Raw genomic sequence first — 20,991 nt, 5'->3', positions numbered from 1 at the left:
TGTTGTAGTTGGGTTGTCTATGTGTTCGCTATTAGGTTGAACTTCGTTTGGTTGAAATTGTCGGTTGTGGAACTACGTGGAACTAGGTGTTTGCTATTTGTGGACCTATGTGTTTGCTACTATGTGGAACTCCGTTTACTGATTAGTTAAAGTTCGTTTGAAATATTCTATGCACTTTAAGTTATTTTAATATGGGTTTATGTGATGCTCAAGTTTAATTGTTTAAAATATGTGATATTGCTGTCATATTTTGTGAAACTTGCCGTGATATTACTGTCATATTGAATTTGAAAACAAGCAACCAAATGAACTTGAAACAACAAAACAGAGGACCCTACCGCCAGGCACCCTGACGGTAGGGTTAAGCAGCCTACCGCTAGCCCCCACGGCGGTAGCATGAACCTACCGCCAGGGTCTGTGCACGTTACAGAAACTTTACACTGCAAAACACAGGACCCTACTGCCAGGGGCCCTGGCGGTAGGGTCATACAACCTACCGCCAGCCCACATGGCGCCGCCAGGGCCATTGCACATTTCGTCACAGAAACTTTACACTGTAAAACCCTGCCACACCCTACCGCCAGGGCCTCTGGCGGTAGGGTTAGACAGCCTACCGCCAGGGGCCCTGGCGGTAAGGTACTTATCCACGTCAGCACAAGCAAACGGCCGCCGTCCCCCTCCGTCACACCCTACCGCCAGGGGCTTTGGCGGTAGCCTGCCTAACCCTACTGCCAGAGGCCCTGGCGGTAGCAAAAGGGTCAAATCCCGAAAATATTTCAAAGCAGGGTCAGATCCTACAATTGTTAGGGAAAAGGGTCAAAACACGAAATTTTGCCTATGCTCGTCCCTGATACTGACCATCACTGACACGTCCTTTGCCTGCGGTTTTCCGTCTCCCCGACCAACGACTTGGCAAGCAAATCTAGCTAGGCAGTGAGCACATGTGTCCCATGCCCCCGGAAGTTTCCAACCCAGCGCGGCAACGCATCACCGCCCAGTCCACTGGTCCACTGCCACTGGTCATGGTCTCCGTGACAACCCCGGCGGTGTTCCCCGACTTGCCGTGCAGCTACAGGCCCCGTACCTTCCTCCGCTCCTTCCGCCCGTCCTATCCCGTCCCACGCCCGCCCTATCCAAGTACCGGATCCAGCCCGCGGCACGGGGAAACCACCAAACCGGGCGGGGAAAGAGACGAAAAGCAAGGCGACGAGCGCCAACCCTTTGCATCACGCAGGCCACGCCACACGCACACGCGCGCCTGATCCGTACGGGCGCCCGAGGTGGGGATCCGGCAGCCGGCCATGACGAGCGCCTCCGAGCTCTTCACCGCCCGCCGCGCCCGCGCGCCCCGCCTCTCCGACCCGGGGGACCCCGGCCCGGATCCGCTCGCCGACGCGCCGCAGGACCCGCACGGCCTCGCCGCCCGCCGCCGCCGGCGGGGCTGCCGCGCGCGCCGCCAGCTCGACGCCGCCGGGGACGTGCGCCAGCACCTCCACACCGGCCCGCCGCCCCCGCGCCGACGCGGCTCCTACACGGTGAGAGCCTCCTGCTCCTCCTCCCCGGCCCGCTGGGTGATTGCAGTTCCCGTGCCGTGGTTGGTTAGATCGAAGCATTTCAGGTCTTGTCCTGTAAAATTTGTGAGAGGATTAGGGTCACCAATTCGTCCCGGGCACGATCATGCGGTGATTTTGAAGCGCGGGGTTTCGATCAGCCTGGCTTGATAGCTCTGGAAATGGGTAGCGATCATTCCAAAATGGGAAACGAGATGGGCCCGCGTTCTTGTAATTTTTGTGCTGTAGTAGTTAGACTAGAAACGATATGGATAGCTCATAAGTGGATTTCTGAGGGGACCAGGGTTATTAATTAGAGTTCCTGCGGAATTAATTTTGATGTACGCTTGGAATGTTGGCTACACAATAGGATGTGTAAGTTGCCAACGCAGAAGTTAAAGCAAGTCAGATTCAGGCTGAGAAACGAAACCAGACTAAATTTTACTATAAGTTAAACAAAGCATTGCACGTAACCATCATGGTTATTGAGCAAACCAAAAGGTACACAACAGCCTTAGGCTCTGAGTTACAACTGCTTGTTCCATCTCTCTGTGATACTGAAGAAAGAAACTGCCACTGCTTCAATCTTCTGGCCAAACATATAGTTTGAGTCTTTGAGATATGTATAGATGAAACTTCAGCTTAGTACCAAACTGGTTCATGCCGCAACTTGGTCTTCTTGCCATTTTGATGCGCTAACTTCAGTTTATTGTTTTTCTTATCTTCTAATTGAGTGGCAGTGTTCCTGTCTGGTTCCACAAAGAGAGAAGAAAACGTTGGATTGAGAAGTCATGACTTTAGCTTTCATGTGCATTTTCATGTTGTTTGTGATCATATATATCATCAAATGATTTTTTTTTGTCGTTTCTGTTGTCTACAGGACCGCATCTTATCATACATAGACAATAGCAACATTGGGGATTCTGCAGCTACAAGGAACCGACTTGACAGGCTGATGTTCAGAACAAATGAGCGGCTTCCCGGTGCCGTACTGCAAGCTCAGGCACGTGTTCTAGAGAGATTGAGAGGTGTTTCTATCGGATCATCTACCTCCAGGCCATCCATCACATTGGATGAATTTTCAGCTACGGATGTGTTTAGAATCATCGACTTCGGAAGCAGAGAAACCCCATACGAGGCAAATTGGCCTAGCTCATCATCTGTTCAGCCAAGCAGCGTGTCGGATGAAGAGAACTTGGAGAACACATCCATCAGTTCAACTACTTCCAACAGGTCACCTGGACTGAGCAAGTCCGCCTTTCTTCGGCTACAGATAGAGATCTTCGAGGCTAAGAAAGATGACAACAGGGAGGCATCGCCGGAATGCTCGATTTGTCTCGATGGTTTCTATGACGGAGACGAGCTGATAAGGCTGCGCTGCAGACACAGGTTCCACTCGACTTGCTTGGAGCCATGGGTGCGGAAATGCGCAGATTGCCCATACTGTCGAACAAACATACGGTCCCGGCCCCGATGACAAACCCTCGGTCCAGAACTGCAACATTGAGTAGGGGGTATGACCTTATGACTTCCTAGTAAGATGTGTTGTTGTAATCCACTGTTTTGTGCATATCTGTTGCACCGGTCCTGCTACGGCATCATCTCTTAGATTCAGTTTATGTATCTGAATATCTTTGTGTGGATGAAGAGGCTGATAGAATATACTGCAGCAAGCACTGTTTTATGCATATCTGAGGTATCTGTCTTGTCGAGAGATGTTATGTACCTCCATAGGAAATGCTTTACATACTTTTACCAACAAATCTTGAGACTAGAGCTTGGTTGACTGAGATCTGCTTAGCATTAGCGTATACATTTACGTGTGAATTCGAGTGCCCTGTTTCTCCAAAACTCTTCTGTGACTGGAGTTTCCCATTTTTTTGGTGGCAACTCTATGAGTGGGACCCAGCTGGCAGTGGCATGCTGTGAAGGGGGATATGTCTTCTGTATCTGAATAGCCACCCCTTAACCGAAAATTGCTTTTGGAAGCCGAGCTTCGTGGAAAAAAGCTCACCTCAACATGCATAACAATTTTCATTCTACATGTTCTTCATATTAATTAAATATTATATGACTATACAATAATAAGACACAACAAATCTTTGTATTATCTGTTTTATTGAAATATATTGCAGAACATTACGCAACAACGTGCAGAGTATCATCTAGTGTGTCCAACAAATGTGTCGGTGATGATCAAAGGGGGTTGACCGGACGGAAACATGCTGTGAGGGCATTTTCATAGGGCCACCTAACGGCGGAGGGGCAAAAGTAAGGAGTTCCAAAAGATAGGGATAATCTAGTGGTACCCAACAAAGGGAATTTTTTGGGGGGATTTGGATTCATAAACCTTGGTTAGTTAACTAGAAAATCAAACTTGTTCACATTGTAATATTTCAACCGTCTATGTATGTCGAGTCGTTTGACATGTACCAGTTTCCACAAGCACAAAGTTTTCTCCTTTCACTTTCAAATTATACTCTATATGCATGGTGAGAATTTATGGCAATAATATACGGTATGTGTTATCATTTGGTATCTTCTCAAAATATAAATGGATTAGTGTCAGTTTATGAATCTTACCTCCCAAGATACCAAATGATAAACGGGGCACACAGGCCTCCAGTATTTCCAAGAAATTCAGCATCTTCCCTCAGCAATTTCAGGAATTATATTTTCAGAGAGATGGCTAGGCTAGGGCAGAATACATAGCTCCCAGCTTACATGCAGCTGCTGCTACAATCAGTGACAGAATAGAGCTAACCTCATTAATATTGGTACTACTGGAATAGGTTCAAGAAAACAAAAAAATGGTCCTAGATTACAATCCATAAATACTCCGCATTGTTTGACAGCATAAAGAGGCGCGACACTCAAAAGCCAAACAAAGCTGGGAGCTTTGAGTAGGATGCCACATAATGATAGTACGCATCTTGCAACTTGCGGCAGCGGTGGTCTTCTGGTTGAATCTCGTCAAGTTCACCGGTTCTTGTATTGTACAAACGAAGCTTGTCCGCCCGTTTGTCGAACAGGAGAACACCATCTCTCTCCAGGTCAAGAGCGATGACCTCATAGTCACATTGCCAGGAATGCACGCCATACTGACAAAGGTTGTCCCTTCCGAATGCATGGCTCATACTGAGGCGGTACTTGAGGCTCCACTCATAAGGCTCATCAACATCAAGACTCCAAACAAGAATCGTACGAGCATCCTCCTCTGGCAATGCGTATTGCAAGGCCCCCGAAGATTGGCCGAAGCAACGTTGGCCAAACCTAGCCACAAAACCGACATTTTCATGCGGCAACTTAATAGTCCGAAGAGAGGGCGCAATGCCAGAACTAGTTTCCTCCAAGCTCTTCAGTACCATAATCTCATGCAAATCTGTGTGCACGTATAATGCTCCATCAATAAACATGTGTGGTTGAGAAACTGATGTCCCAGAGAGCCATGATGTATCGTCCAGAAACCAAGTGGAAAGGTCAGACGAAAACACCTGAAGTTTGACGGGGCCAAATCCCAAATAGCGTGTACTGAGCCGCTGAAAGTTGAAGACGTAGAAATTTGCCGACCATGATGTGCTGAAGGCCAGAATACTCATATTGTAAAAAGGGTCATAATGGCTAGGAGGAGTATCCGGGAGCATCTTCCACTCTCGTGTTGCCGGATTGCACACGATAAAGCGGCAAATACCTGGAGCTGGAGGAGTGTAGCTGTTCTTGTACTTACAAAGGACTAGGCCATTGCAAGAGTCCATCAGCTCTAATTGCTCATACTGTGGTAGGAAACTAAGAGCTTCATCAAAATCCTTATCATTGTGGGGCAGGCTAGCGAGCTTGATAGCAGAGTTATAACGTCGTTGGTAGAGAAGACCTGTTGGAATTTTCAGAAGCTTCTTGCAGTATTGCGGATCAGAGGATAAGGCAAGCCAGGCCTTGCAGACACATTTGAAGCGGCAAAAAGACTTGAACGGCAGCCGGGAGAGGATCTCCACCACCAGATCATCAGTTAGCTTGGCAGCAAGAAAACCATTCCCGGGGTCCATCTCTTTATTGCAGTTTACTGAAAGGCAAAACTGATAATGTCAGGATAGACACGGAAGCAGTTTTTTTAATCATGGAGACCAAGATACTGTAACATAATTCAATCATGTGAAACTATGTTTACTTGGGACAAAGCAGTTGCCACACGAGCTAACCATTTTAATCCATTTCAAGTTCAGCTTTACTGGGATAAGGTAATCATAAAACATTAGCATACAGCAACAGAAAGAATTAAATGATGGATATCGCCAATTAGTTTTTAAGTTTGATATGCTGGATTAGACCAAGAATTTGGTTAAAACAAAATCTCCCTGTAAAGGATCCCTGCACGCAACCTATCTTCATACCTAGCAGAGTTCGACCCATTTGGGTGTTCTTGCAGATTTCTATGCATTTTAATAATCAATCTGTTCTGACTTGCTTGTTTCAAGAGCTCTGCAGGCGTATTTATACACTCACTCTTATGGGCTATGGCTGTGTGCATCAAGAGATGCAGAGGCCGGGGGTATTCCTCCTTCTCGAAAAAATGTATACACTCACTCCAAACACGAAAATCACAAAGAAGCAAGGAAATCAAGAATTAATTAACTCGATGTGTATCTGATTAATCATGACAAACTGGAAGCAGGGCTAATTGCACACAGTACCTTCCATGAACCACGGGCTAATTCTAATTGCACACACTCCGGAAGTCATGGATCGATTAACAATGCGCAGGGTTAGATGTATAGAGAAACATCACGGGTCATGAAGAATTGGATGGGAAGCACGCAATGCTAATCGAATATCTTACTCTAAAGTGCAGCTATTAGTTAGGGTTTGGATGGATAAAAATGACCTGTGCAGTGTCGAGTTGGCACGGGGAAGACGGCGTCAGAGCAGCACACCGGTGAAGAGAATCTGCTCGACCCGCCGAGGACGGAGGAGAAGCAGAAGCCTACCTACCACCGGCCTCCCCTCTGACCTCTGCAGAAGTTATCTAAGTAGGGACGGTGCTCTGCTCAGATCCAATTCATGGCTGGCAAATAGTACTAACAAGGGATTGTGTTCTCACGGCTCACCTTGCTGTACCAGATCCCGAGCAGAAGGCCAACCAGCCGCCGCCGCGAGATTTCAGCGAGCGGAGAAGCACGCTCCTTTCCCGCCGGTGTAAGGTGAGGGCGGAGAGTGAGGGACTGAGGTTGTCTTCTTGGAGGTGGGGGTGGGAGGAGATGAAGCTGGAGGAGTGAGGACTGGGGAGAGAGAGAGAGAGAGCTCCGATGCTACCGTAATCAAAGCATTAAAATGCCTCTCAAATCCCACAAGTTGACCTCAAATTGAAGGAGCTGTTGAAAGTTCGGACATTTATTTCCGGTCCTTTAGCTCTAGCTCTAGAACCCTCCACGCATTTACATTGGGCGCAGCTACCTAACCGCATTCATGTCGGCGCGGCTACCGAGAAGCCTACTCCAGCTGCCTGCATTCACATCTTTGCTACTCCGCTTGTCGCAGCTATTTCACATCCCTAGTTCGCATCTGCGTTCATCGTTCAACATCGCAATAGTTGGCTCTGCGATTTCATGGTTTAAACGGTTGTCGGCAGTGTAGGTCCATGCCACAGGTGCCCGGCGCCAGGATCAAAATGAGGCAACCCAATCATCGAGCTCTCTAGAGCCAAACTCGGTGGAGGGGAAGGAGGGCGACCCAATGGCCATGACGGAGGGCGCGGAGGAGGAGGCGATTGTCATCCACACCACGCCAATGTTTGTTTTCTGGTTGTTGCACGTGGAGCAACAGTACAACATGACAACCACACCGATTGGTCGAGGCTCAGATGGAAGCGGAGCACGCGTGCAATGTTATCGTCGGGGCATCGATAAGACGGACCCTAGTATCGTCAACGTGAACTGAGCGGTGCTCGCGTCCATGTATAGAGCCTGCATGGTCCCCTACAAGTGTTGATAGCTCCATGTCAATGCACCCAGTTTTCCGAGAAGCTCATTGATAGCTCCATGTCAATGCACCCAATTTTTTGAGGAGCTGGTGGTCCAGGATGATGAGGCACCGAAGCAGCATGTCGCCCGACGATGCCAAAAAGGCAACATCAATAGCTCCCTCTCGTTCGTGTCGACCCCCAACGACTACGAGGCCGAACCGTCGACCTTGGGGTCGTTGACCTCAACTCGGACAATGACGAGAAGTTGATTAGGTTTTTTTCTCCCTTTTAGGCTTTTTTGTGTAAATACTAAATAGTAATCCAAAAATAAATGAAAACTATGACATCCACGGTCTTTCGGGGGACGCGGTTGGATGAACACTGTCGGCCGGTTGTCCAGCAACACGTCTAGATGTGTCCATGGGCATTTGGTGGTGTCTATTTGATGATCCATGTTCGATATGCCCTTAGCTATCAAACCAAAAACCAAAGTAAATAAGTGATCCATAATAGTCTAGGAGAGCTTTAAAGTTATCTTTAATATTATCAAAACATTTCATAACTTCTATCTCATAAGAGTTGTAATAGTGCCTGAAAGATAACATGCGAGTGCACCAAGAGCCCTTTGAATTGCCGCACTCTGTGTCGCCTCACATGGGGGAGGCATTGGGCTCTAAGGCAGCGGCCTCAGCTGGCGAGGCGCCATCAACTCTACAACGAGCAGTTGGCGTTGGCGTGGTCTATTTGTGTTGGGGAACGTAGCAGAAATTCAAAAATTTCCTAAGTCACCAAGATCTATCTATGGAGAGCAATGAGAGAGAGTGGAGTGCATCTACATACCCTTGTAGATCGCTAAGCGGAAGCGTTCAAGAGAACGGGGTTGAAGGAGTCGTACTCATCGTGATCCAAATCACCGGAGATCCTAGTGCCGAACGGACGGCACCTCCGCGTTCAACACACGTACAACCCGGGGACGTCTCCTCCTTCTTGATCCAGCAAGGAGAGAGGGAAAGGTTGAGGAAGACTCCATCCAGCAGCAGCACAACGGCGTGGTGGTGGTGGATGAGCGTGGTGATCCAGCAGGGCTTCGCCAAGCACCGCGAGATATGAGGAGAAAGAGAGGTAGGGCTGCGCCAACATGAGAAGAACTTCGTGTGTTGGGCTGCTCCTATGCCTCCACTATATATAGGAGGAGAGGGGGGGGCGGCAGCCAGCCCAAAACCCATCTAGGGTGCGGCCAAGGGGAGGAAGAGGGGAAACTTGCCCCCAAGTTAGGTGGGTGCGCCCCCTTCCCCAAACCCTAGGCGGCTTGGGCCCTTGTGGGGGGGCGCACCAGCCCACCTGGGGCTGGTCCCCTCCCACACTTGGCCCATGCAGCCCTCCGGGGATGGTGGCCCCACTTGGTGGACCCCCGGGACCCTCCCGGTGGTCCCGGTACGTTACCGATAAAACCCGAAACTTTTCCGGCGACCAAAACAGGACTTCCCATATATAAATCTTTACCTCCGGACCATTCCGGAACTCCTCGTGACGTCCGGGATCTCATCCGGGACTCCGAACAACATTCGGTAACCACGTACAAACTTCCTTTATAACCCTAGCGTCATCGAACCTTAAGTGTGTAGACCCTACGAGTTCGGGAACCATGCAGACATGACCGAGACGTTCTCCGGTCAATAACCAACAGCGGGATCTGGATACCCATGTTGGCTCCCACATGTTCCACGATGATCTCATCGGATGAACCACGATGTCAAGGACTCAATCAATCCCGTATACAATTCCCTTTGTCTAGCGGTATTGTACTTGCCCGAGATTCGATCGTCGGTATGCCGATACCTTATTCAATCTCGTTACTGGCAAGTCTCTTTACTCGTTCCGTAACACATCATCCCGTGATCAACCCCTTGGTCACATTGTGCACATTATGATGATGTCCTACCGAGTGGGCCCAGAGATACCTCTCCGTTTACACTGAGTGACAAATCTCAGTCTCGATTCGTGCCAACCCAACAGACACTTTCGGAGATACCCGTAGTGCGCCTTTATAGCCACCCAGTTACGTTGTGACGTTTGATGCACCCAAAGCATTCCTACGGTATCCGGGAGTTGCACAATCTCATGGTCTAAGGAAATGATACTTGACATTAGAAAAGCTTTAGCATACGAACTACGATCTTTGTGCTAGGCTTAGGATTGGGTCTTGTCCATCACATCATTCTCCTAATGATGTGATCCCGTTATCAACGACATCCAATGTCCATGGTCAGGAAACCGTAACCATCTATTGATCAACGAGCTAGTCAACTAGAGGCTTACTAGGGACATGGTGTTGTCTATGTATCCACACATGTATCTGAGTTTCCTATCAATACAATTATAGCATGGATAATAAATGATTATCATGAACAAGGAAATATAATAATAATAACTAATTTATTATTGCCTCTAGGGCATATTTCCAACAATTTGTTGTGGTCGTGTGGACGACATGGCTGTCGATGGGTGTGGAGCATAGTATGGTGTTTGCTCAGAAAAACAACAATGTCAGATCTGATTGCTTCCTTCCCTTTAATCTTCGGAGGTCTCCACCCCTCTGGATCTGGTTTGTGCCGACGTGGGCCATCGGATTGCGAGTTGGTTGGGGTGCTGGTTGGTGGGGGATCAAGACTGGAAGAAATCCTAGGCCCGCCGGCGCTGTTCCCATCCATGGAGGTGCCATGCAGGTCTTCTTATTACTTGCACCTCCTCCTCTAGGGTGAAAATCCTAACTTTGTTGTGCTGCAACAGAGTTCTAGACGGTGTCTCCTTGTAGGGGCCGTCTTGGGACCTTTGGTGGCTATGAGCGTTGTTTGTGTTGTGGTTGGTGGACGGCGGAGGCAACTTTCATGGTTCGGAAGTGTCGTTTATTTTGGCCATCTTCGCACCACCGGAAGATGAAAAATGGTGTGGTGCACGAGACAAAGCTCCTTCTTAAGGCGTCATATCTTCCTCCTCGACCCTCGTTGTTACCCCAACCTTCTGCTATTATCCTTCTTCATCCAAGCTAGCAACTTTCTTCTCTTTAGTGGTGAGCCCATGGGCAGTTGCAGTGCTCTGTTCTAGGTAGGCCGTCTGCGGCACGATGTTTCAATCCTTTCTTTGTTGGAGCCTATCGACGACATTCTTCCATGCCATAGGGCAAGCAACTCCATTGTTCGATGGTGCGACATATGTTCGAGCCAGACGAGGAGGTAGAGGCCTTCTTTGGGGATGGAAATGGACGCTTATGTCGCATCATGATCCTCAATTGTTTTAAGATCGCATGCCCTTCCTTTGTGGACGGGCTTTTCACCTCTCGAGTCGGCATGTTCCTCTTCTTCGGTGCTTCGTTCACAAAAGAGATCTTAGTGTCTCCAAGCTTGGTGTTTCTTGTTAATTGTTTTTAGCTTGTTGCATTTGAGGCTTTTTTACCTGTTTCTCTGGCGGCCTTATCACAATTTGCAAAGCTCGTCACATATCCAAGAAATGAGTTGTGGATTGAAAATCATCAGGTATAGGTATAGGCTTTATGAGTAAAGACTCTATTCAGATGTAAGAACTCCGCGAGCGAGCCATGAGGCGCTTATCGGCAAGGTTGAGGAAAAGCCTGCAAGTAAATGGGAAGTTTCTAGTGTTTTGCTCGCTTTATTTTTTACTTATTTATTTATTTATTTGTTCATTGTTGTACTTTGCCTTGTTATACACTACGTTTTGTTTCTGTTGTTCGTCGTTATAAATCCTAGCTGGTTGATATCTTTGTTAATTCAAATGCGGACTCTTCTTAAGCCTTTGTTCTAGAAAACTCTGTAAGTCATGGCCACTGGTCTTTTTTTTCTTTGCCGAGCAAGATACGCTCTTGAAATTTAAAAAGACCTTTTGACTTTGCCGCCCTCCAGATAAAACAACCAAACAGAGAGTGTTGACAGAGAAACTGAGAACATTCAGCAACACCACAACTAGACTTGGACCAAGACCAACAGCTCAGTGTGGAATCTCATCAAGACTAAACCTTGACTCAGGCTCGATCGACTCCTAGGTCCTAGCCGCTAGCGGCCCTATATATAGAGACGCTTTGTAGCTAGCCCCAACAGCAAAACCATCAAGAGACCGATCGATCAGCATGGCTGCGAACACCCGGTCCGCCAGCTTGCTGCTGCGCTTGACGATGGTGATCACCATGGTGTCGCACCTCAAAGCTGTTCTCACTTGCAGCTGCAGCGCCGCCACGCAGCAACGAGACCAGAGACGGCGGCGGCGGCAAGACGCTCAGCTTCACCCTGTACCAGCAAGAGACCATCAACAAGACCGCCTACATGGTCGTCGACGGCGTGGCGGGCGCCGGGGTCAGCCAGACCACCACGCCCTTCGGCACCGTCTACGTCTTCCGCGACAACCTGACGGTGCACGCCGACGGGGCCTCCCCGGTGGTCGGCGTGGCCGAGGGGACGTCCATCACGACCAGCCTCGACGGGCTGCTGAGCCTGTCGTTGGCCAAGATCACGATCCACCACCGCGGCCACCGGGGCTCCGTGTCCGTCCTCGGGGGAACCCACAACACCAGGCAGTCTGACTACCCGGTGGTGGGCGGCACCGGTGACTTCGCGTACGCCTTGGGCTACGTCCGGTCGTCGCCGGTGGACCTGCGGGGATCGACGGTCACGTACAAGATGGAGCTCCGGTTGTACTGGCCCCCGTACGCCCCTTACGCCCCAACTCCGCAGTAGCCATCGCCTCCGGCCGCTACATACATGCATGTACGATAAAACCACTGCCAGCATATACGGTTTAAAACGGAGCAGTAGCAGGTTCTCTGCTACTGCTTGATCTCGCTTTCCCCGTGCTTTTGTGGGGAATTGTTATTTCTAGTATGAGAGCAATGTAAAGGGCTATACCATTTTACATAATAAAGAGATTCCATGAAGTGGAGTATGGGTTTCAACGTTAGATAGTCGAAACTTTCTCCTTCCTGAATCCAGTTTATCCTTTCCCGGGAGCACGCCATGATTTCTTCCATTCAGACAGATGTCACAGAGCACACATCCCTCTAGTATTTCCAAGAAATTCAGCATCTTCCCTGGGAAATTTCAGGAACTGTATTTGCAGAGAGATGGCTAGGGCAGAATACATAGGGCTCCCAGCTTACATGCAGCTTCTGCTACAATCAGTTTATTTACATGACGACAGAATAGAGCTAACCTCATTAATATTTGGTACTCAAACGGAATAGGTTCAAGAAAACAAAAAATGGTCCTAGATTACAGTCCATAAATAGCAATTAACTGAGAGAAGAACTGCCTCTGCATTTTTTGACAGCATATATAAAGAGGTGTCACGCTCAAAAGCCAAACAAAGATGGTACCGACTACATGGTTAAAGCTGGGAGCTTTGAGTAGGATGCCACATAATGATAGTACTTGTTATTCAAAAAGCGGGAGCGGTGGTCTTCTGGTTGAATGTGAGTAAGTCCACCGGTGCTAATTTTGTACAAACGGATCTTGTCCTCCCGTTTGTCAATCAGGAAAAGACCATCTCTCTCCAGGTCAAGAGAGACGACAGCATAGTCGGATTTCCAGTGGGGTGCACCATGCTGACAAAGGTTGTCCCTTCCGAATGCTTGGCTCATATTGAGGCGGTACTTGAGGCTCCACTCATAAGGCTCATCAACATCAAGACTCCAAACAAGAATCGTACGAGCATCCTCCTCTGGCAATGCATAGTGCAAGGCCCCCGAAGATTGGCCAAAGCAACATTGGCCAAACCTACCCATAAAGGCACCATCTTCATGCGGCAACTTAATAGTCCGAAGAGACGGCGGAATGCCAGAACTAGTTTCCTCCAGGACCAGAATGTCATGCAAACCTGTGTGCACATACAATGCTCCATCTATAAACATGTGTGGTCGAGAAACTTTTGCCTCAAAGAGCACTGATGTATCATACAGAAACCAAGTGTTAAGGTCAGACAAGAACACCTCAAATTTGACGGGGCCAAATACCCAATAGCGGGTGCTCGGCCGCTGAGAGTTGAAGATGTAGAACTTTGTCGACCATGATGGGCTAAAAGCCAGAAAACTCACATTGCAAAAAGGTTTATAATCGCTAGGAGGAGTATCAGGGAGCACCTTCCACTCTCGTGTTGCCGGATTGCACACGATAAAGCGGCAAATACCAAAAGGAGTACAGCTGCTCTTGTACTTACAAAGGACCAGGCCATTGCAAGAGTCCAGCAGCTCTAACTGCTCATATTGTGGTAGGAAACTAAGAGCTTCATCAAATTCCTTGTCATTGTGGGGCAGGCTAGCAAGCTTGATAGCAGAGTCATCGAAATCATTATCAAATTCATCATAACGGTGTTGATATAGAAGACCCATCGGAATTTTCAAAAGCTCCTTGCAGTAATCTGGATTAGAGGAGAAGGCAAGCCAGGCCTTGCAGACACATTTGAAGCGGCAAAAAGACTTGAACGGCAGCCGGGAGAGGATCTCCACCACTAGATCATCAGTTAGCTTAGCAGCAAGAAAACCATTCTCAGTGTCCATCTCTATTGTAGTTTACTGAAAAGCAAAACTCATAATGTCAGGATAGACACGAAAGCAGTTTTTTAATCATGGAGACAAAAAAACTGTAACATAATTCAATCATCTGAAACTATGTTTTACTGGGGGACAAAGCAGTTGCTACACGAGTTAGTCATTTTAATCCATTTCAAGTTCAGCTTTATTGGGATAACGTAATCATAAACATTAGTATAGAGCAATTGACATCTTGAAAAAAATTAAGTTCGATTCAGTACTAAAAGCAAAACTGAACAACGGCTTACAGATATGCAGGATTAGACCAAGAATTTGGTCACAACATAATGCTCTCTGTAAAGGATCTTTGCACGTAATCTATTTTCACACCTACAGATTTCTAGCCGTTTGGTTTTCTTGCAACTTTCCATGCATTTAATAATCAATCTGTTCTTACCCATTTGTTTCAAGAGCTCTGCAGGTGTGTATATACACACTCCAAACACGAATATCATAAAGAAGCAAGGAAATCATGAATTAATTAACTCGGCGCGTAGCTGATTAATCAGTCAGAAGTCATCACAAACTGGAAGAAGGGCTAACTGCACATAGTACCTTCCATTCCATGTACCATGGGCTAATTGCTCTACTTGGGAACTCATGAATTGTCTAACAATGAATTAATTGGATCGGAAGCACGCAAAGCTAATCGAATATCTTACTCTAAAGTGCAGCTATTAGTTAGGGTTTCGATGGATAAAAAAAGACCTGTGCAGTGTTGAGTTCGCACGGGGAAGACGGCATCAGAGCAGCACACCGGCCAAGAGAATCTGCTCGACCCCGAGGACGACGGAGAAGCAGAAGCCTACCTACCACCGGCCTCCCCCCTCTGGCCTCTGCGAATGTGAATGATGCTCTGCTCAGATCCAATTCATGGGCAGCAAATAGTACGAACAAGGGATTGTGTTCTCACCTTGCTGTGCCAGACCCGGAGCAGAACATCAACCAGCAGGAGCCGCGAGATTTCAGCGAGCGGAGAAGCACGCTCCTCTCCCGCCGGTGTAAGGTGAGGGTGGAGAGCGAGGGTGTTTTCTGGGTGGGGGCGAAATGAAGCCTTAGGACCGGGGAGAGGAAGTCAGATGCTACAATGGTCGAAGTAGAATTGATTGTTTTTCCCGAGATAAACGGTGGATTTATTGATCAGGGTATACAAACTCTATACCCATAAATAGGATGCACACATCTAAGCCAACACCCCAACATAAAAGTGAAAAAATACGCCAGCATAGAATAAAGTCGTACAATATCAAAGTTATGCCAAAGCGACGGAAAACTAAGCGGTTCATAAACTACAACAATGACCATGTCCACATCAACCATCTCTTGACGCCACAAGAATCATGAGAACGGTTCTTCAACAACAACACCTTTTGAAATGGTACAACGGTCGAGCGTCATCGTCACCGGATCCAACCACCAAAGTCAAGATCATAAGTTTTCGTTCTGAAGAACAAGTCCGAGCATATCCGAACAATGCCTTCAATAAGGTAACGACGCAAAAAAGATTGCTATTGCCAGGTATAACCAACACGGGTCAGACTGGGTTTTCACCCCGGAGCTTGGGACCGGGTACACGAAAAGCATCACCAAATCAAAGTCAATCATGTGTTGTTTGCCACTACTTTTCGCGATCCCAACAACTTCAAACGTAGGACAGTCATGACGTGACGGTGTCACCACCGCCATTGCACAACCAACCCTCTGCATGAAGTTGCCATCCATAGAATTCATCTCACTGTCGAATGCAAATTGGTCGGAGTAAGAGCCGCCAAAACCCACAAAGGAGCCTCCCAGCTACATCCCGCAACCTCGCCAGTGCAGCCCACCGACAGCCACCACTGGATCTGGAGCGAGGAACACTCACGAAGACCCTTCGATGGGCACCACAATCCGCCGCTCAAGTGGTTTGCCGGCGTCGGCACGATCAGGAAGCGAAACAACCATGTGTTGTTCAGGTGGACCACCTAGCAGTTAGCCGTCGAGCATAGGCACCAGACCAGGAAGACGGTGACCTCGCCGGGGGCTCATGACTAGGAGAGGGCTGGCTCCGATGATGATTAAAGACATGCGGCCAGGAGACAAAGGAGGTCAGGAACCCAATAGTCGAGGAGGCTGCACTCCAGCTGCTGGAAGAGTCCGCGGCCCCACAACCAAAGGAGGGCGAGTCTCGGCGGCGCAGCTGGCCTAGAGCTTGAGTGGCGGATCCGCGACGAGAAGAGCCCTACAAGAGACATGCCCTAGAGGCAATCATGATGATGTTATTTCCTTATATGTATTCATGAATTATTTCTATTGTCCTTAAACATCATCACTGATATGTACCAATGAGCATGTGACTTGTTTATGAGATTATATATTTTATGATGATTAGTCTAATAGTCCTTAAGTGACAAGGTTATACAGACATATATCCTTTGACTAGTATACTATTCGGTTGATGACTATGTTTCACAAGTTGTGGGCATAGAGATACTAACCCAATAGTACATAAGGGATGGGAATCACCGAGTTGGACCGGTCCACCTTGAGACATGACGAGATATGGCCTTTGTCACTGTACGTACAATGTATTTGTCGTGTACTATATGAAAGTATCTATACGACCGAAAGGGTGGGTGAATAAAAGACTAACAATTTTAAGTTTAATTATCAATTTTTAGGATTTATGAATAAAGTAGGTTATCTTGATATGGAACTAGATGAAAACAACCTATATGGCAAGCAATCTCAAAGCAAAGTAAGCTAGGCAATAATCTAATTAGAAAGCCCACAAGCATACAAAGCAAAGTGAAGTGCGGGAAATGATTAACCACAAGTTTATTTAATGTGCTTGAGTGCACATCAAAAGGTTTGACATCTGCTCCTGGTTGCAGCAGCTTAACAAACAAAAAACCTCTCTTTCAAAGAAAAAAATATGGGAAGAGAGAATTCAGTTAACTCAGTCAACAGGGCTGGTTTATTAGCAACAGAAGGCATCCGTGGATAATAATCAGGAGCTAGAGATGCCAGTTACAAACCAGTTTATGGCTTTTTATGGGTGGTAAAACTTCTCAAAGATGCAACTCTGTAGAATTATCAAAAGCCTATTAGCACCTGTGAAATTTGAACTTCAGATTATAAATTCAGCCACAGACCAAACAGGATCGCCAAGCCTCTAACTCTGTTGTTTAGGTATTATTACAGTTCAAGCAGATCCCGGTACAACTATTCCAGCCTCTTCTACAGCACTTGAGAACAAATCTCTATTTGTATCTGGAACCAATTATCACAGGTTCAATAAAATAACCAAAGGGAAGCCTTCTCAAATCTCAAGTAAGGCCCCATAGGCGATAGCACAATCACCAGTCGGCACTCCCAGTCGCATTCCTGTTGCTAGCTGCACCTGCATCACCACTAGTGCAGCATGACCCTAATTTGAAGTTCAGGGCATACCATTAAGCACAAGCCAACTGGTCACTGTGAGAACTGAGATCTTGAGATACACCATGCCGCACAGACCGTCCACCGTCCAGTGCATATCCAATGGCAAAGCCACTGAGTTACAGACGTAGCGTGGTGAATTGCTCCACAATCATTCTTCATTTGTTTCAATGTGGATTACCAGAAACAGTCTGCCATGGTTCCCAACTTCCCATATGTGCATGGTCACTCCTGTCCACATGCAATTTATGCTGATCTGGTGGGGCTTTTCTAACCCAATCACGAGCCCATGCAAATTTCTCACCATATTGTCTTGAATACAAACACAACTGGAAAGGAAGTACAAGAAACAGTAAGGTATGAGTATAAAACATTGAATAATAAGAAATTTATGATTGGATCAAGTCATCACTTATCACAATATCAAATGCAAGTTTTCTACTCAAAATTCAGCTGAAACTTTGTTGAACGTAAAATCAACCTTAAAAGACAGAAAACATTAAACTGGTATTGCGATGGGTGGTGGAATGTGGAATAAAACACCAACTTAGGGCGCAATGGATAAGTTACAGAATAATTATGATTATGCACACAATACCTAATATATACATTTAGGCTGCAACTGACTTTCTAGCCTTTATTTCTAGTTGCTTAAGCAAGGAATAGAACAAAACAAAGAACATATAAAATGAGCGAACTTACATATTATGAGAACAGCAAGTGCAAATACAATCAATTGAGCAGGCCGCCCATATCGAATTTGATATTGTGATCTCTGAAGTTTCTTACGCAGTGCTCCAAGCCAACCATAGAGTTTCTTATTGTATGTAACCCCATCGCAAGTATTTAAGTAACCGATGCTTCTTTCAGAGTATCCATCTAAGCCCTACAACAAAGAATGGCAATATAAGGATATAAAACTAAGCTTCAAACTGAATCGTATTGAACAATGGATGTTAGCACCATTCAAGTAAGATCTCAATCACCTGACCCAACTGAGGATTTGTGAGAGGGATTGCCGCTTCAAGATCCTGTTTGTCTGCATGTGCCCACCTCACAGCTCCTTTTTTGTACTTAACTGCAGGCTTAGGTTTCAAGGCACTCGGCAATCCGCACGCTTTGACAATATTCAGCAAAGGTGCTCTGTGTGGGCCAAGAGATGATTGTTCAGCAGCACCCTCTCGTTCATTTGGAAATGACATAGGCGACGATCCAATATCAGCACTGGCACTGACTGACCTCCTGTGCCCACGATGTGCATCTTCCTTTGCTCTCGCTGAACTCAAGTCTGCAGAGCCAGATGAATCATTGGAGCTGTCAGCTGAAATATTTTTCCTCACCCTTGTCGGGTTGCTGCCCACTTGAATATCGCCAGCAGATGGGATTGTAACAACTTTATCTTGATGTTGAGGAGGGGTTGCAGATAAGAAAGCCGCAAGGTCGTCCCGCTCACTCTCGTCCAAATGAATCCAGCTCAGTGTGCCCCTCCCCTCGGCGACATTGGATGCATTCAGGTTGTTCTCAACCTCTAATATGCGATAGCCAATCGCCGCAACAAAGTTGCTATGCAGTGCTCTCGTATCCTTTCCTGCCGAGACAACCTCGTCGTTTGATCTAATTGCTCGCTCCAATTCATCAAGCTAAAAGCACAAATAAACAAGCAGTTAGCTTCTGAGTTGAAGGCACTTGTACCAACCTCTTCAACCGTCTTAGTCACACCCACATCTACATAAACAAGCAGTCTACTGATGCAGAGGCCGGGGCATCCCCCTTTTCGAAGAAAAAAGAAAAAAAAACATAAATGCAGTCTAAGCAGTACACAATTACTTGTCAGCAGAAGAAAGGAAAGAAATCATAGTGCTATGTTTCAGAGCAACTGTGAAAAATGATGTTTCATGAACAGTCAACGTTTATGCCATGCCATGTACACTTCACCAATTGACCTTGATAGTACAAATCTAACAACCCAAGCAGAAGCAGAGGACGCCGATCGAGGCGAGCGGATCAATCCACGGCCGCGACACGAACGGTAAGGTAAGGGGAGAGTAGCAGCGAGGAGCCAAATTCACCTGCCACTTGGCGGTGCCGAGCGCGGTGTGCAGCTCGCGGCGCAGCTCGGCGGCGCCGACCTCCCCGCCGAGGGCCGAGCCGCCGCCGCTCCTCTCCTGCACCCATATCTTATACACCGATTCCATCCTGCGAGGACGCCAACAGGAAGAAAAAGAAAACAAAAACGAGATCCATAAGAACCGGAACCGAAGAAGAAGAAGAAAACCAAGGCGAAACGGCGGCGCGCGCACCGATCGGCGGACTCCTGGACCTCCTCGGCGGCGAGGAAGAAGGGGTCCTTCTCCCAGCGGTCGAACGACGTGGCCATGGCGGGGGCGGAGACGGGACGGGAAACCTCCTCCCTGGCTGACGAGAGAAGAGAAGAGAAGAGAAGAGAAGAAAACCTTTGCGGTTGCGGTGGGTGGGAGGTGAGGTGGGAAAGAGAAGGGCGAGCGGCCTCTGTCCTGGCCTCCTGGGTTTGTTGCTTTGCTTTGGGTTGCCGCTATTTCGCGGTGGTGGCAGCCTGGCCCGGCCTGCTGGCGGCTATTTATTGGTTAGCTCGGGGAACGAACGGCGCCCGTACGAGAACAGAGGATGTTCCTCTCTGTTGAAACCCAGCGAAGCACGCCAGGTCAGGTAGGTGTTCACATCTGAACATCCAACATTATTTTTCATCCAAAAAAAATTATTTATCGCCCCTCAGAAAAGAAAAGAAAAACTTTGCTGGCAGCTGAGCTACACGCTGTGCTGTGCCATGCCGATCTGGCCGGCTCCGGGCTCGTCGCCGACGGCGACCTCAAGGAGGCGTGCGGGTGCGGCTGCTTGCCCAATGGCGACTGCTTAGTGCGTTCCGCGTCCTGCTGCTGCTTATCCCTTGCTCCAGCTTTCCGGTACAGATATTCTTATCGCACCCGCGGATGCCAAAATCTGGTTGCAGCGACTTCAAGGCAGGTAGATATTCTGGTACCGGACAGCACCACAGATGCCACTGAATGATGCCCTGACAGGCTGACACTACAACACGGTAGACAGCGAGATCACATTTCCGATCCGCATCGCATTATGTACATATATACCTCACTCAGCCGTAATACTAAATGGTACTGTAAGAAAGAAGTAGGCGAAAATATGAGCCACTTCTTTCTTTTTCCTCATTAATAAAAACATTTCCTGGGACAGCACCATCCCAACAACAGGAAGACTCCACAAAACCAGAACCTGATTCCTATTCATCTACTCCCTCCGTCTCATAATATAGGACGTTTTTTACACTTTAGAAGTGGGGATGAAAGTAAATGGTCAAATTTAAGACTTTTTTGACACGACTAGTTTAAAAAAACATCTTACATTATGGGACGGAGGGAGTACATTTTTTGGCTACCTCACCGTATTGTTTTCTGTCTGATTCCCGGCTTTAACACCGT

General features: G+C 47.5%; 4 protein-coding genes across 9 annotated transcripts; 2 read left to right on the top strand and 2 right to left on the bottom strand.

Annotated features, from left to right (window-relative positions):
* Positions 1-990: 990 nt before the first annotated feature.
* Positions 991-3,238, top strand: LOC123093052 (probable E3 ubiquitin-protein ligase RHY1A). The gene is made up of 2 exons (XM_044514933.1): positions 991-1,535; positions 2,431-3,238. The coding sequence occupies exons 1-2, from the start codon at positions 1,302-1,304 to the stop codon at positions 3,025-3,027; spliced, it is 831 nt and encodes a 276-aa protein (XP_044370868.1). The 5' UTR covers positions 991-1,301; the 3' UTR covers positions 3,028-3,238.
* Positions 3,239-4,109: 871 nt separating this feature from the next.
* On the bottom strand, positions 4,110-6,903 carry LOC123093051 (putative F-box protein At3g24700). Of its 3 annotated transcripts, none has more exons than XM_044514931.1 (3): positions 6,653-6,899; positions 6,430-6,557; positions 4,110-5,610 (listed from the first exon to the last, which is right to left on the bottom strand). In XM_044514931.1, the coding sequence occupies exon 3, from the start codon at positions 5,591-5,593 to the stop codon at positions 4,424-4,426; it is 1,170 nt and encodes a 389-aa protein (XP_044370866.1). In that variant the 5' UTR covers positions 5,594-5,610; positions 6,430-6,557; positions 6,653-6,899; the 3' UTR covers positions 4,110-4,423. The 3 variants fall into 3 exon arrangements, with proteins under 3 accessions (XP_044370866.1, XP_044370865.1, XP_044370867.1); XM_044514930.1 differs by having other exon boundaries at positions 6,430-6,570; positions 6,653-6,898; XM_044514932.1 differs by lacking the exon at positions 6,430-6,557 and having other exon boundaries at positions 6,653-6,903.
* A 4,735-nt stretch (positions 6,904-11,638) lies between these two features.
* LOC123093049 (dirigent protein 9) lies at positions 11,639-12,497 on the top strand. Its single transcript, XM_044514928.1, has one exon. The coding sequence runs from the start codon at positions 11,841-11,843 to the stop codon at positions 12,249-12,251; it is 411 nt and encodes a 136-aa protein (XP_044370863.1). The 5' UTR covers positions 11,639-11,840; the 3' UTR covers positions 12,252-12,497.
* A 76-nt stretch (positions 12,498-12,573) lies between these two features.
* Positions 12,574-20,099, bottom strand: LOC123093047 (F-box protein At5g49610). Of its 4 annotated transcripts, none has more exons than XM_044514926.1 (8): positions 19,819-20,099; positions 19,588-19,714; positions 18,505-19,158; positions 18,221-18,404; positions 15,012-17,847; positions 14,807-14,934; positions 13,499-14,080; positions 12,574-13,386 (listed from the first exon to the last, which is right to left on the bottom strand). In XM_044514926.1, the coding sequence occupies exons 1-5, from the start codon at positions 19,893-19,895 to the stop codon at positions 17,819-17,821; spliced, it is 1,071 nt and encodes a 356-aa protein (XP_044370861.1). In that variant the 5' UTR covers positions 19,896-20,099; the 3' UTR covers positions 12,574-13,386; positions 13,499-14,080; positions 14,807-14,934; positions 15,012-17,818. The 4 variants fall into 4 exon arrangements, with proteins under 4 accessions (XP_044370861.1, XP_044370862.1, XP_044370860.1 ...); XM_044514927.1 differs by having other exon boundaries at positions 12,574-13,452; positions 13,604-14,080; XM_044514925.1 differs by having other exon boundaries at positions 12,574-14,080.
* Positions 20,100-20,991: the final 892 nt, after the last annotated feature.

The sequence above is a fragment of the Triticum aestivum genome, chromosome 4B (genome assembly GCF_018294505.1).
Source record: "Triticum aestivum cultivar Chinese Spring chromosome 4B, IWGSC CS RefSeq v2.1, whole genome shotgun sequence".
Classification (NCBI taxonomy): Eukaryota; Viridiplantae; Streptophyta; class Magnoliopsida; order Poales; family Poaceae; genus Triticum; species Triticum aestivum.
This window is presented reverse-complemented; position numbering and strand designations above follow the sequence as displayed.

What these genes read in the sequence shown, in the direction of transcription:
- LOC123093052 (XM_044514933.1), top strand. Translation starts at nt 1,302, where the DNA reads ATGACGAGCGCCTCCGAGCTCTTCACCGCCCGCCGCGCCCGCGCGCCC. An exon ending in GCCGACGCGGCTCCTACACG is followed by an intron (nt 1,536 to 2,430) that starts GTGAGAGCCTCC and finishes TGTTGTCTACAG; the next exon opens with GACCGCATCTTATCATACAT.
- LOC123093047 (XM_044514924.1), bottom strand. Translation starts at nt 14,065, where the DNA reads ATGGACACTGAGAATGGTTTTCTTGCTGCTAAGCTAACTGATGATCTA.
- LOC123093051 (XM_044514932.1), bottom strand. Translation starts at nt 5,593, where the DNA reads ATGGACCCCGGGAATGGTTTTCTTGCTGCCAAGCTAACTGATGATCTG.
- LOC123093049 (XM_044514928.1), top strand. Translation starts at nt 11,841, where the DNA reads ATGGTCGTCGACGGCGTGGCGGGCGCCGGGGTCAGCCAGACCACCACG.